Here is a 13,613-nt window from a genome sequence, read left to right on the forward strand (position 1 = left end):
AACTTCTATCGAAATCTCAAAAATATTTGTTGGTAGATATAGACAAAATTATTCTAAAATTTATATGGAAAGGCAAAGGAACTGAAATAATGAAAATACTTTTTGAACAAGATAAAGCGGTAATCTATCCCTTTCCAAATCTGCTTATATAACCACAGTAATAAAACTAAGCCTAGATGAATCTGCAGATAATTATGCTGAATAAAAAAAGCCAATTTCAAAAGGCTTCTACAACATGATTCCATTTTTACAACATCCTTAAAATGAAAAACTCATAGTATAAGAGGGCAGATTAGTGGTTACTAGTGATTAAGAAAAGGGTAAGGGATGGGAGGAAAGTGGGTGTGGCTCTAAAAGGCCATGAAGGATCCTTGTGGTGATGGAAATGTTTTGTGTCTTAGCAGTGTCAGTGTCAATATTTCAGTTATGATATTATACTATGGTTTTCCCCATTGGGGGAAACTAGGTAAAGGGTACACAAAATTTCTCTGTATTATTTCTTGCAACTGCATGTAAACCCACAATTATTTCAAAATGAAAATTTTTATTAAAAATAAAAGGACACAAGAGGCAGCTTGAAGAGGTTCCCATTGGCAAACTAGGAAAAATTTTAGTTCCAAAACAATTCAGAGCTGTAATAAATTACAAATCATTGAAAAGAATAGGAATCCAAGAGTATATACATATGGTTGATAAATATATAGGCAAATAGGCACAGAGACAGACAAGGGAGAAGAAAGGGCTCTTGCTTACAGTAGAAAGTACGAAAGCTAGTAAATGTGATGAAAGTGCTGGAGTTAAGAAATAACCATTTTGGGCCAGGTACAGTAGCTCACACCTATAATCCCAGCACTTTGGGAGGCTAAGGAGGGGAGATCACCTGAGGTCAGGAGTTCGAGACCAGCCTGGCCAATATGGTGAAACCCTGTCTCTATTAAAAGACAAAAATTAGCAGGGCACGGTGGCAGGTGCCTGTAATCCCAGCTACTTGGGAGGGTGAGGCAGGAGAATTGCTTGAACATAGGAGACAGAGGTTGCAGCAATAAGAAACAGCAAATTTATATAACCTGAAAGTGATTCCCCATAGTTCTCTATTCCTGGAAATGAAAAAAAGATAGTAACTGGCAGGGACGGGGAGAATATCAGACAATACCTGGAATGGCTAATCAAAATTAACATCACCACTAAGGGCAGATGGATATAGTGTGTCTTTTGATGTGATACCCTGAGAGGGATACATTATTTATGTACTATTCTGACTTGGGATGCAAAACCAACCCAAATGAGGAATCATCAGACAGATCCAAAATGAAGAACATTCTTATTTTGAAAAAGAGAAGAGGTATAGATGCTTTAATAATATGAGTGTTATAAAAGAAAAAAAAGGCTGAAGGTCAAAAGATACTAAAGAACTATAAGACTAAATGTCATATGTGATTCTGAATCGGATTCAATACATGAGAGGAAAATACAATGCTATCAAGGATGTCATTGGGTTAACTGACAAATTAGGTACGGATGGCATACAACTAGGTATAGCTTAAATAAAACTATAGTATCAATGTTGAATTTCTTGACATTGATAACTGTAGTGTGGTTATGAAGAGAACATCCTATTTTTAGGAAATACACGCTGAAGTATCTGGGCATAAAAGAACACTAATATATGCAACTTTCAAATGGCTTAGGAAAAAACAGACAATAATAATGCTAATGAGGCAAACTAGTAACAATAGATGAAACTAAAAGAGATAAGGGGATTCTTTGCACTATTCTCACAATTTCTTTCATTTGAAATTATTGCCAAATAAAAAATGTTTTAAAAATTATTTGGCTATAATTACTCACCAAAAAGAACCTAAGAAATGTACATGCCAATTTGGATAAGATACACTCCTAAAAAGCACAATAATTAAGAGCACAGGCTTCTGAGTGAAGAATAATTTAGCTTCAAATCTCAGCTCTGCCATTATTAGCTAACACTGACCTCAAGGGATCTCCATTTTTTTAATCTGTAAAATGGGGGAAATGATTCCTATCTCATAGAATTACTTTGATAATTAAATTTTACGTATATCACAATCTCTGGCATATCATAATCATTAAACAAAGCTGCTTGTTATTTTAACAGGTTAGGAGTGGTGGCAATGGTGGTGGTGGTGGTGGTGGTGGTGGTGGTGGTGGTGGTGGTGTTGGTGGTGGTGGTGGTGGTGGTGGTGGTGCTGGTGGCTGCTATAGGCCATGGAGATACAAAGATGACCAAAACATGGTTTCTGACCTCAAAGAACTCTTAGAGCTGAACCACAAACAACAGTCTGTAACATAAGTGAAAATAAATTGGTACTGGAACAGAAACAAAAGCATATTTACTCCTAGGGAGTTGGCTGGGAAGACTCACAGGGAAGGTGACACTGAAAGTGAGCCTTAGAGGGTAGGTAAGGATTTCACCAGGTGGAAGTCAGGGCAAGTGGTGAGGGTTTTTCTGACAGTAACAGGTTATGCTGAGAGCTCGGGGCACGTGTGGGAAATAGTAAATATTTCCACTGGGGTGAGAGCGGGGGAAAGTGCAGAGTGGGGCTGGAAAAGTACACCTAGACCAAGCTATGAAGTGTGAGGGGTCCTGAATGTAACTCATAGGGTCTCTAATGTGTTCTGTGTGCTGTGGGAGCATCACTGGAGGTTTCTAAGTGAAGAGTAACATCAGGAATTGCAGTCAGAAATGCTGCTTTGGTGGTCACTCAAAAAGTTAGTCTCGTAACTTTTAGGAGTGGGGCACTCCACTGGGGACTCCTAAAAAAAGGCCAAGAAAACATCATCCTTGGCATGTCTCCCCTTTTTTTAGTATGCCACATCCAAAGCAGGATTATCAAAATAGTCAACAACAGGTAAGGCTGGCTAGGCCATGGTGCAGACATACAGACAGGCGGACACACACACACATACTCTCACACACTCAGACACACAGGAGAGTGGCTTCCAGGAAGGAGTGGTCAAGGGATTTTGGGAGAGCTAACTAGCATGGCAACCAGAACTGAGAGCTGGCAAGGGTCCCAGAGGCCCCCTGTTGTACCAGGCATTTACCCCATTAACTGGATCATAGGGTCCAAGGATGGGGCCAGGATGCCAACAGACACATGGGTAGCTCAAGGGGACCAGGCAAAGGAAAGGGGAGTATTTCTACATTTTAACAACCAACACCAGTGCCTTCCAGCTGACCATGAGATCTGCCCCCACCCAGGGTTTCTCTTCACCAGACCATCTACCCTCAGATTCTTTAACTCTGGCTGGCTCAGAAGGACCAGAAACGTCTCTCTGGCCAGCAAAGCCCCCTTGAAAGTAAGGCTTCCTGCCCACACTAGGCGGTACTATCTGTGTTTTACATTGTACAGGCAAGGTGCTCCATATGGTCTACACACAGGACTGGACTTAAAAATGAGCTATGGGTCAGGCACGGTGGTTCATGCCTGTAATCCCAGCACTCTGGGAGGCCAAGGTGGGTGGATCACCTGAGGTCAAGAGTTCAAGAGCAGCCTGGTCAACACAGTGAAACACCTTCTCTACTAAAACTCCAAAAAAATAATTAGCCAGGCATGGTGGTGGGCGCCTGTAATCCCAGCTACTTGGGAGCTGAGGCAGAAGAATTGCTTGAACCCAGAAGGCAGAGGTTGCAGTAAACCGAGATTGTGCCACTGCACTCCAGCCTGGGCCACAACACAAGACTCTGTCTCAAAAAAAAAAAAAGAACTATGGATGCTATATATGAATTGTTACATTTCTCTGTGTTAATTTTTGCACATTTAATAAAGAGAGATTAAAGATTTAATTCACTTTTTAAAAGGACAACATAATCAATATATTGTTCTTTTGGAGCTTGTATCTTTTCATCTAACTAGTTTGGAAAGATTCACACTTCTCCCATGTGTAGTGAGAGGAAAGGAATGTGTTCTCATAGAATATTCTCCTTTGATACATTAAAACCTTTAACTTTTAAATTTACTGGAAAGTTATTTGAAAATATGGCTGATATTTAAATCAGCAAGACAAAAAGAGTAGCTCCATCTGGACAAAGAGAGACATTTATTTAGTGATTGGAACAGCCTGTTGTTACCTCTGAGGCAATGGAGGTGAAGCTGCTGCTGAAATGCACATGCTTATGGATCTCACTGCCGTTGGCTGTCAGGAGCCAGTCCCCAAAGGCCTGGTCTTCACCAGCTGACTGGTTACCGTGGCTCTGATTTGGCAGGAGCTCTGCCAGGTCCCAGTGGTATGATGGCGTGGCCCCAACCAGTGCAATGAGGATGGCCTCCGTGGCAACGTAGAGCTGAAAGAGCAAACACACAGAACCAAACACTGCAGACATTTGCCATCAATGTTGAAGACACTTAGCAGGCTTGCAAACCTTGAAAGATCAGTTTCTTGCTTTTGTATTTTTATGAGCTACAGATATAAGCCACATCAGAAACAAAGGAGAAAAACATAAAAAAGAACCTTTATGATCTACCACAAACAGAATCATTGGCAATCCCACTTGTAAAATGCTTTATACTTTTTCAGAGGGTTTTCTTTCTTTTGAGATATTTCTGATGCTAAAGACACTGTTTATATGCTTATATGGTTCAAAAGCAGAAGGGCAGGGAAAACATTATTTGCTCTGATTTAAAAGAGTAACATTCCAGCTATTATCTCTTCAACACCATATCTTCAGATCAGATAAGCATTCACTAGGGGGCTAGGAGTATCTTGGCCTTGGATTCATGATCTAAACAAGAGACTTTCTGTAGTATAATTGTCTCAGAAAACAATATATATTATATTGTTTTACTAAAGCAGGTAAGCATAGTATGCACTAGAGTAGGCACTATTTTAAAATATGATATACAGCTCATAATAAGATTTTAAGAAATTCAAAGTCCCAGCTATAGATACTCATTTTGTAATGTTGAGTTGTACTTAGTCTTGGTTTGATCTAGCCATAGTTGTCCTCCTGCAAAGAAAATATATTTCACGCATTCGTTCAAGAAAAATACTTCACACGTTCATTCAAGAAATATTTATTAAACACATATGCCATTGTCACTAATTGTTCTGGGCTTTACAGCTACTTGCAATTGGGTTTATGTCAAGCCCTATTGCAACCTTTTTGTGCTATGGATTTTCAGTATTAACTCCCATTGTTGGATGATTATTTCAAGTTTAACACTTATTAAGAAAACACATAATCAGTCTGCTCCAGAGCAAGACAATCTAAAGAAACTATCCCTATTAACTTAGAACTTGATGTCTTAAGATACCTTTAATCATCACTGCTGCAGTCCCAGCATTTTGGGAGGCTGAGGCAGGTGGATCACTTGAGGTCAGGAGTTAGAGACCAGCCTGGCCAACATGGTGAAACCCCATCTCTACTAAAAATACATAAATTTTCCAGGTGTGGTGGCGGGCACCTGTAATTCCAGCTACTCGGGAGGCTCAGGCAGGAGAATCGCTTGAACCCAGGAGGTGGAAGTTGCAGTGAGCTGAGATCACACCACTGCACTCCAGTCTGGGTGACAGAGTGAGACAAAAAACAAAAAACAAAAAAACAGATGTGATGTTTCCATTCTGGGTAAGGCTGAGAGGATCTAAGGCATTCTCAATCTACTTTGAGTCCATCGACGATGGCACTCTCTGGAGAGGTACAAAGCTGCCATGGGTCAGGATGCTGGGTGATTTCTTATACACTGCAAGGGAAAGTAAGTTCCTAGACCGGCTCCTATTTGCATACTATTACAGAAGTTTTCAAATAGGAGGTAATCAGCTTATAAATATAAAAACCTTAATAATTATATGAACAGACAGATTACACATTTAGCAGCAGCTATAATTACAAAGCCACTTACACCCATTTAGGAACTGCCCCTGATTATTATAATCTGCTGAAATTTAATTGATGGGTATAAAGCAATGAAAAACATGGGGCAAGGGAACTCGGGAGGAGAGGACTCAAAACACACATTCTAGTGAATGCACAGCCTTCAATTAGGAAAGCAAACTAGTTATGTTTTCTAAATGTACTCTTTCCTACCTTTGTTCACACCATTCGCTTCACCTGGAAGGCACTTTCTCCTGCTGCAAATGTTTGAACTTTCCCCATCCTCCAAGATGCAACACAGATATCACCTCCTCCATGAAGCCTTCCTTACTGTCTTGCTTGTATCTCCAACCCCTCCAGAAGTCCTCTCCTGTTTCTGGCTGCTCACTCCTAAAGCTCCATCTAGACTTTTGAGAGCATGAACCATTTCCTTCACTGTATTATATTTATGTATTTGCTTGTCTTATTTTGTCTGATTGAAATATACTCTCCTTAAAGGCAGGATCTATGTCTGATTCACCTTTGGTCTTCCAAAGCAAATAACCCAGGGCCTACACACTCAACAGGTGAATGAATAAATGACCAGGATGGAATACCAATAACAGCACATGCCTTTATAATGCTAATTATGTGCCAGGCACTATTCAAAGTTTCTTTTGAATATATGTTAACATATCATTTTTTTTTTTTTTTTTGAGACTGAGTTTCGCTCTTGTCACCCAGGCTAGAGTGTAATGGTGCGATCTTGGCTCACTGCAATCTCTGCCTCCCAGATTCAAGTGATTCTCATGCCTCAGCCTCCTGAGTAGCTGGGATTACAGGTACCTGCCAACACGCCCAGCTAATTTTTGTATTTTTAGTAGAGATGGGGTTTCACCATGTTGGCCAGGTTGTTCTTGAACTCCTGACCTCCAGTGATCCACCCGCCTCAGCCTACCAAAGTGCTGGGATTACAGGCGTGAGCCACCATGCCTGGCCAACATATATTTTTATCTGGATTGTTCTAGGATAAGCAATCTTCTAGGTAGAAGAAGAAATGCTCCAAAGGGTCCTCTAATCTGAGGCATCGTCCATTATGAAGGATACCATTCTCAATAAAGCCAGTTTGGAGAAAACAACTCAAAAACAAAGTGATGTTGCTATATACCCTTATTCATAATATAGGGAATAGTGAAATCTACCTAAGCAGTATTATCTGTATTCATCAGTATTAACCAGTTTTCTTTCTAGCAACCTGCAGGCAGAATAAGCACTTTCCACTTCTCTCATCTTCTCTGTTCTCCTCCCACTCTTCACAATGTCTTCCTCATCCACCTCCTATGCATGCACACACACCCACACAAACACACACACACACACACATACATCCAAGGCCCTCACAGAACATACAGGTCCACAGCTTTATGCCACCAGAAGAGTCAGAAACTTGCAACTCTTCTATGCAGTGCCAGCCTCAATAAAACGGTGTTAGCCTTTTTGTCTCCTCCAGTACCCATGGTCATGCTTACTTTTGCTAACCATAAGGGAGACAGAAGAAGCAGGCAGTAATGATACTGTTTCATAAATGCTATGAAAGGGGTACTGTGAGAAATTATGTCAGAGAGGCAATGCTTAAACACTGCATTCAGATTAATACTGGTCCTTGGCCAGGTGCGGTGACTCATACCTGTAATCCCAGGACTGTTGGAGGTCAAGGTGGGTGGATCATTTGAGGTCAGGAGTTTGAGACCAGCCTAACCAACATGATGAAACCCTGTCTCTACCAAAAATACAAAAAAAAAAAAAAAAGTAGCTGGGCATGGTGGCACATGCCTGTAGTCCCAGCTACTTGGGAGGCTGAGGCAGAAGAACTGCTTGAACCCGGGAGGTGGAGGTTGCAGTGAGCTGAGATTGCGCCAGTGCACTCCAGCCTGGGTGACAGAGCGAGCCCCCCCACAAAAAACAAACAAACAAACAAAAAACAACTAGGTCCTCTATTCTACAGTCACTTACAGGGTCATACGGTCATAGAAAGTCAAAGATGGCTTAGCATTAACTAGCCATGGGGATGCATCACCTACACACAGAATATGGGGGTGGTTCTCTTTGGTTTGCTATCTTTGGCTATGACAAATCACACAGCTCACATCCTATTCCTTTCCCCTAAAAAAACAAAAATATTCTCTCATTCTTCTCTCTACTATTATCTACAACTACCATGGACACATTCACCCACATAGTTTTGCCTAATAAAATTGCACCCATCAGCAGATGGGCCTTAAAGCCACAAAGAGCAACCACCATCCATTGTCTACCAGAGTGAGAATAACAACATCTCAAATAAATCATTATCTTCTCTAGCTCTACCTCTAGGGAAGGAGAACAAGTGCCACAGATGGCTGGATTTTTTCCCCCCTTTCAATGTAATTATAATTAGAAAAATGACTAAAATGCACTAGGGTATTGAAATTTTTAAAGTTTCAAGAAGTGAAGGTTTTTAAAGTAATTTTATATTAACACCATTATGAGCTCTTACAATACTTCTCAGGAAACCAAAAAAGTCTCCTATAAATTGTCTCATCACAATACCTTGTGCTATGAAGTCATGGTTCAGTATGATGTTTATTTTTTAAGTAGGAAAAATGAGACACAGAATGATTAAGTAAACTGTTCAATTTATATATAACACTAATTGCAAAAGCAGGATGAGAACAAGAACCACTTAACTTTGGGGCCAGAGCTTTTTTCGGAGAAAATAGAGGGAGGAGGGAAATCAAAGATTATTTTATTGTTGCCATTACCTTTTTTTTTTTTTTTTTTTTTTGAGACGGAGTCTCACTCTGTCGCTGAGGCTGGAGTGCAGTGGCCGGATCTCCGCCTACCAGGTTTACGCCATTCTCCTGCCTCAGCCTCCCGAGTAGCTGGGACTACAGGCGCCTGCCACCTCGCCCGGCTATTTTTTTTTTTTTTGTATTTTTTTAGTAGAGACGGGGTTTCACCGTGTTAGCCAGGATGGTCTCGATCTCCTGACCTCGTGATCCGCCCATCTCGGCCTCCCAAAGTGCTGGGATTACAGGCTTGAGCCACCGCGCCCGGCCACCTTTAGTTTTTTTTAATGCATTTAGTACTCAGTTACCTAAGCAACTCAATCCAAAGCATTACATAAGCCATACCTTAATCTTGAAGACAGGATTATATGCCCATTGTCCAGCACAGAGTGGGTATTCAATCAATATTTGTTGGCTGACTTACTAATACTAGCTATTTTTTGTGTGTAAAATTTGAGACACACTAACACACCCGGAGTAACTGGTGCCTCTAAATACTGATTTTTCCCCATTTTAATCTGTCTACATTATGACACCAGATCAATCTCCCTGAAACTCCTCCTGAAACTCTTCCAGTCAAAACATATTAATGGATAAATAATAAGTTTTCTAGCATTCCAGATCCTCCACCACATGGTCCAGGTGCTAACTAATCTGCATTCAAGCTTCCTCTACCAGCCTATTCAATTCCCCCAACATGACTTATTCATTGTGTGGTGTGAAGGCAGTAGAATCTGTTATCCCGAGTCTGAATCCCAGCTCTAATTAAACCTTGAGCAAATCCAAACCTCTCTAAGTTTCGTTTTCTTCCAGTTAAGACCAGACACTAATGGTACATCTTTATCCAAGTCATTAATATCGAATTAACCTATCTTCGGTGTCAAGTGCGATTCTTCCATAGTCAACAGTGAATGGCACAGCACTGTACAAATAGTACACAATAGTGCTTCCTAAATTTAATGTGACTGCCTAAGTCTGGGTGGGGCTAAGAGTCTGCATTTCCAACAAGCTGCAACAACCAACAACCACACTCTGTGTAGCAAGGGCATAAGTTATTCCCTCTTCCACACTTACTCCAATTTCATGTTTTTCTACCTGAAATGACCTTCCCATTTCTCCCTAAATCCAAGCTTCAAAGTTCAGCTCAAGTTCAGATATCTCTCTGACGGCTTCAACAAATCACTCTAGACTACACCATCTCCTCTCTTAATTCCTAAAGCATTAGTTGGCTGTACTATTTACTGGGGAAATACTGCTTTGTATCATTATATAATGTGTAGATATAGTTCAACTCTAACTTTCAATGATGTGTCATCTCCTGAAGGAAAGAAACTCTAACTTATACTGCTATTTCCCTCTAAAGAACCCAACACACTGCTATATACATAAAAGTCTATCTCATATATATAACATATATAGTCTATCAAATACATTTTTTTAACTAACTCCTTGCATAATGGTATAACCAAAAAAAAAAAAAAAAAAGATGAAAAACAACTAGTAACTCTGTTACCTAATTTTTGTTCCAATCACTAATTAAGACTAGGCCAGGTGCAGTGGCTCATGCCTATAATCCCAGCACTTTAGAGAGCCAAGGCAGGAGGATCACTTGAGTCCAGGAGTTCAAGACCACCCTGGGCAACATAGTAAGACTCCACCTCGATTTAAAAATAAATTTAAAAAAAAATTCTGGACAAATTATTTAATCTGCATCTGTTTCTCTCTCGCTCTCTTTTTTTTTTTTTTTTTTTTTTTTTTTTTTTTTTTTTTTTTAGATGGAGTCTCACTCTATCACCCAGACTGGAGTACAGTGGTGCAATCTTGGCTCACTACAACCTCTGCCTCCCAAGTTCAAGCAATTCTCTGCCTCAGCCTCCCAAGCAGTTGGGATTACAGACGCCCATCACCACAGCCAGCTAATTTTTGTATTTTTAGTAGAGACAGGGTTTCACCATCTTGGCCAGACTGGTCTTGAACTCCTGACCTCGTGATCCACCTGCCTCAGCCTCCCAAAGTGCTGGGATTACAGGCACGAGCCATCGCGCCCAGCCTTCTCTCTCTTTTTCAAGTAAAATGGTAACACTACCAGCTAACCATCCCTTCTTCTTCAATGGTTTAATTTTTAAGAAACAAACTTGTAACAAGCACCAGAACTTTGCAACACAGTATGTTATACACCTCAGATGATAAAATGGATAAAAAGTAGTCCTTTCCTTCAAGGCACATACATTCAAGTGAGGACAACAAACAGTCATGTGTCAGTACATCACTCAACAACTGGGATACGTTCTGAGAAATGTGTCTGTTAGGCAAGTCCATCATTGTGCAAACATCAGAGTGCACTTACCCAAACCTATCTATAACCTCCCACACACCTAGGCTATATGGCATAGCCTATTCCTCCTAGGCTACAAATCTGTAAGGCATGTTACTGTACTGAATATTGTTGGCAACTACAACACAGTGGTAAATATTTGTATTTCTAAACATACCTAACATAGAAAATACACAATTAAAGATTTTTAAAATGGTACACCTGTATGGGACACTTACCATGAATGGAGCCTGCAGGACTGGAAGTTGCCCTGTGTGAATCAGTGAATGAGGAGTGAATGGATGTGAAGGCCTAGGACACTACTGTAGACTTTATAAACAATGTACAATTAGGCTACATTCATTTTTTAAATTATTTCTTCAATAATAATTAAACTTACTGTAGCTTTTCTACATTTTAAACTTAAAATTTTTTTAACTTTTGACTCTTGTAGTAACACAGCTAAAAACACAAACACATTATATAGCTGTACAAAAATATTTTTTCTTTATATCCTTATTCTATAAGCTTATTTCTATTTTTTTTAAATTTTTTGAACTTATTTGTTAAAACCTAAGACACACACACATTAGCCTAGACCTACGCAGAGTCAAGATCAACACCACTGTCTCTACCTCCACATCTTGTCCCAATGGAAGGTCTTCAGGAAAACAACATCTGAAGACATGGAACCCTCATCGCCTATCACACCATGCCTTCTTCTGGACTGTCTCCCGAAGAATCTGCCTGACGCTGGTTTACAGTTAACTTTTTTTTTTTTTTTTATAGGTAGGAGGAGTACACTCTAAAATAACAATTAAAAACATAGCATAGGAAATACTAGGCGATAGGAATTTTTCAGCTCCATTATGCTTTTATGGGCCCAGTGTTGCATACGCTGTCATTGACAGAAACATCGTTATGTGGTGCATGACTGTATATCCAAAGCTATGAATGCAAGGCGGACTGTGAGGAATACTGTATTAGCCATAGTGGAAATGAAGTTCATGAGAACACAAAGAATGGAGATGTGAATTCCACCTAGGAGAATCAGGAAAAGGTTGTTAATGTGATACTTGAGCAGGTAGTAAAGGCTGCTAAGGAGTTAATGAAAACAGAACTCAGGAAAAGAAATTATTTGGTAAAAGCAATAGCCTGATCAGAGTCAGGAAAGTAAAGAATATATCTTTACATAACTGGGAAGAATTATATGGCTAGCTCAGCTTTTCCCTAACTTCAGTCATCTGAGTACCCCTTGCAAGTTTTCACATGCCCATTTTCTGTCTGCTACTATTTACTCAATAGTCTTCTTTAAAATCAATTCAAATGTTTTAATTTCAGTAAATTAACATAAAATAGAATTTTATATCAATACAGACATCACTTGGCAGGTGGAACTACAAAAATATGCACAATGTTAGAACGTCAAGTGTTAGCTAGTATGTTTTTATTTAAGGTGGGCCACAAGAGATATTTTCAGGCTAGATTTAGGAGAGGGGTGAAAGTGAAGGAGCAGCTGTTTTTGCATTTTATGCCCAGGCTGGGGCAGGTGCCTTCGTGCCTCACACAGCTTACCACTTATGTGCTCGTCCACCTCATTGGCGTGGCACAGTCACGAAGCTGCAACCGCTCCACCTTCCCATGGATCCTCCTTCAGCTGCTCTGACTCCTTGCCCAGGTACATGTTTAATTCTATGAGGAAAGGCAGCCACTTCATCAAGGTTGGAGGCAGGGAGAATGACACAGATTCCAGTCACTTCTGATGGGCTCCAGATCATATCTTCCTTTCTTGACCGCCTGCCCTGCAGACTTCAAGCTCCAACATCACACACAAAGACAACAGCCTTACAGAGACTGCTGTACCAGCTCCCGCAACAGTATACAGTCAAATCTCCATAATGAATGATGCATCGATTATACATATATAACCCTACATAAACACACATACACACACATGCACACACACACACATCTCCATCCTAGGGATCCTGCTTCTCCAGTAGAACTATGACTGACACAACATTAAACAAATATGGCAAAATATCTGCATTTATTAAATCTGGAAGTAAGTACATGTGTGTTTGTGCTATTACTCTGTATTTTTCCATCAGAAATGTCTCATAATTTTAAAAGAAGTTTTAAAAGAAAATGAATAAATACAATAAAACAGAATAATGTTAAGTTCCAACTAGATAATGTTTGAAGCTCCTCTAATTCTTTCATTCTAGCTCATTCCCTTTGTTAAGACAGAAATATATGGAAATGTTTTTAGAAGTGCTAACAGCAAATGAGACTTTCTCCTTAGATAAACAGGACTAAAGAAGGCTTGAGAAGGGCATAACTCTCTCACTTTATTAATAGTTAATGGTATTTAATACAATTTCCATATATCTACCATGCAGGGTATTCTGCAGAGAATGCAGAAAGAGAGGATGAGAAATAACTGATGGATTACACAGAATCAAAAATAAAAGTGAAAAGATATCCCTAGAAAGAGGGCTTCTTTCTGTCTTCCTCTTGGACATGTTCCCTAACAGAGAAGGTATTTAAGATAGGTGAGGATGAAAACAATTTTTGAAGTAAAAGGAAACGATGTTTAGAAAATTTACACCAACTAACCTCTATTTTATCCATGAAGTTGGGA

General features: G+C 39.8%; 1 protein-coding gene across 5 annotated transcripts in view; it reads right to left on the reverse strand.

The window, feature by feature from the left end:
• Nucleotides 1–13,613, reverse strand: part of LOC105479130 (solute carrier family 22 member 15) — a 95,555-nt gene that overhangs the window by 75,789 nt on the left and 6,153 nt on the right. For 4 of the 5 annotated variants that reach the window (XR_011607847.1, XR_011607925.1, XM_071069445.1 and 1 more), the window contains exon 2: nucleotides 4,109–4,321. The exons of the other annotated variant lie outside the window; for it this stretch is intronic. Coding sequence is in view for 2 of the 4 variants with exons in the window: in XM_071069445.1 (XP_070925546.1) it covers nucleotides 4,109–4,321 (213 nt within the window). In the remaining 2 variants the exon portion in view is untranslated. The remainder of the gene's footprint in view (nucleotides 1–4,108; nucleotides 4,322–13,613) is intronic. 5 annotated transcript variants of the gene reach the window in all.

The sequence above is a fragment of the Macaca nemestrina genome, chromosome 1, assembly GCF_043159975.1.
Source record: "Macaca nemestrina isolate mMacNem1 chromosome 1, mMacNem.hap1, whole genome shotgun sequence".
NCBI lineage: Eukaryota > Metazoa > Chordata > Mammalia > Primates > Cercopithecidae > Macaca > Macaca nemestrina.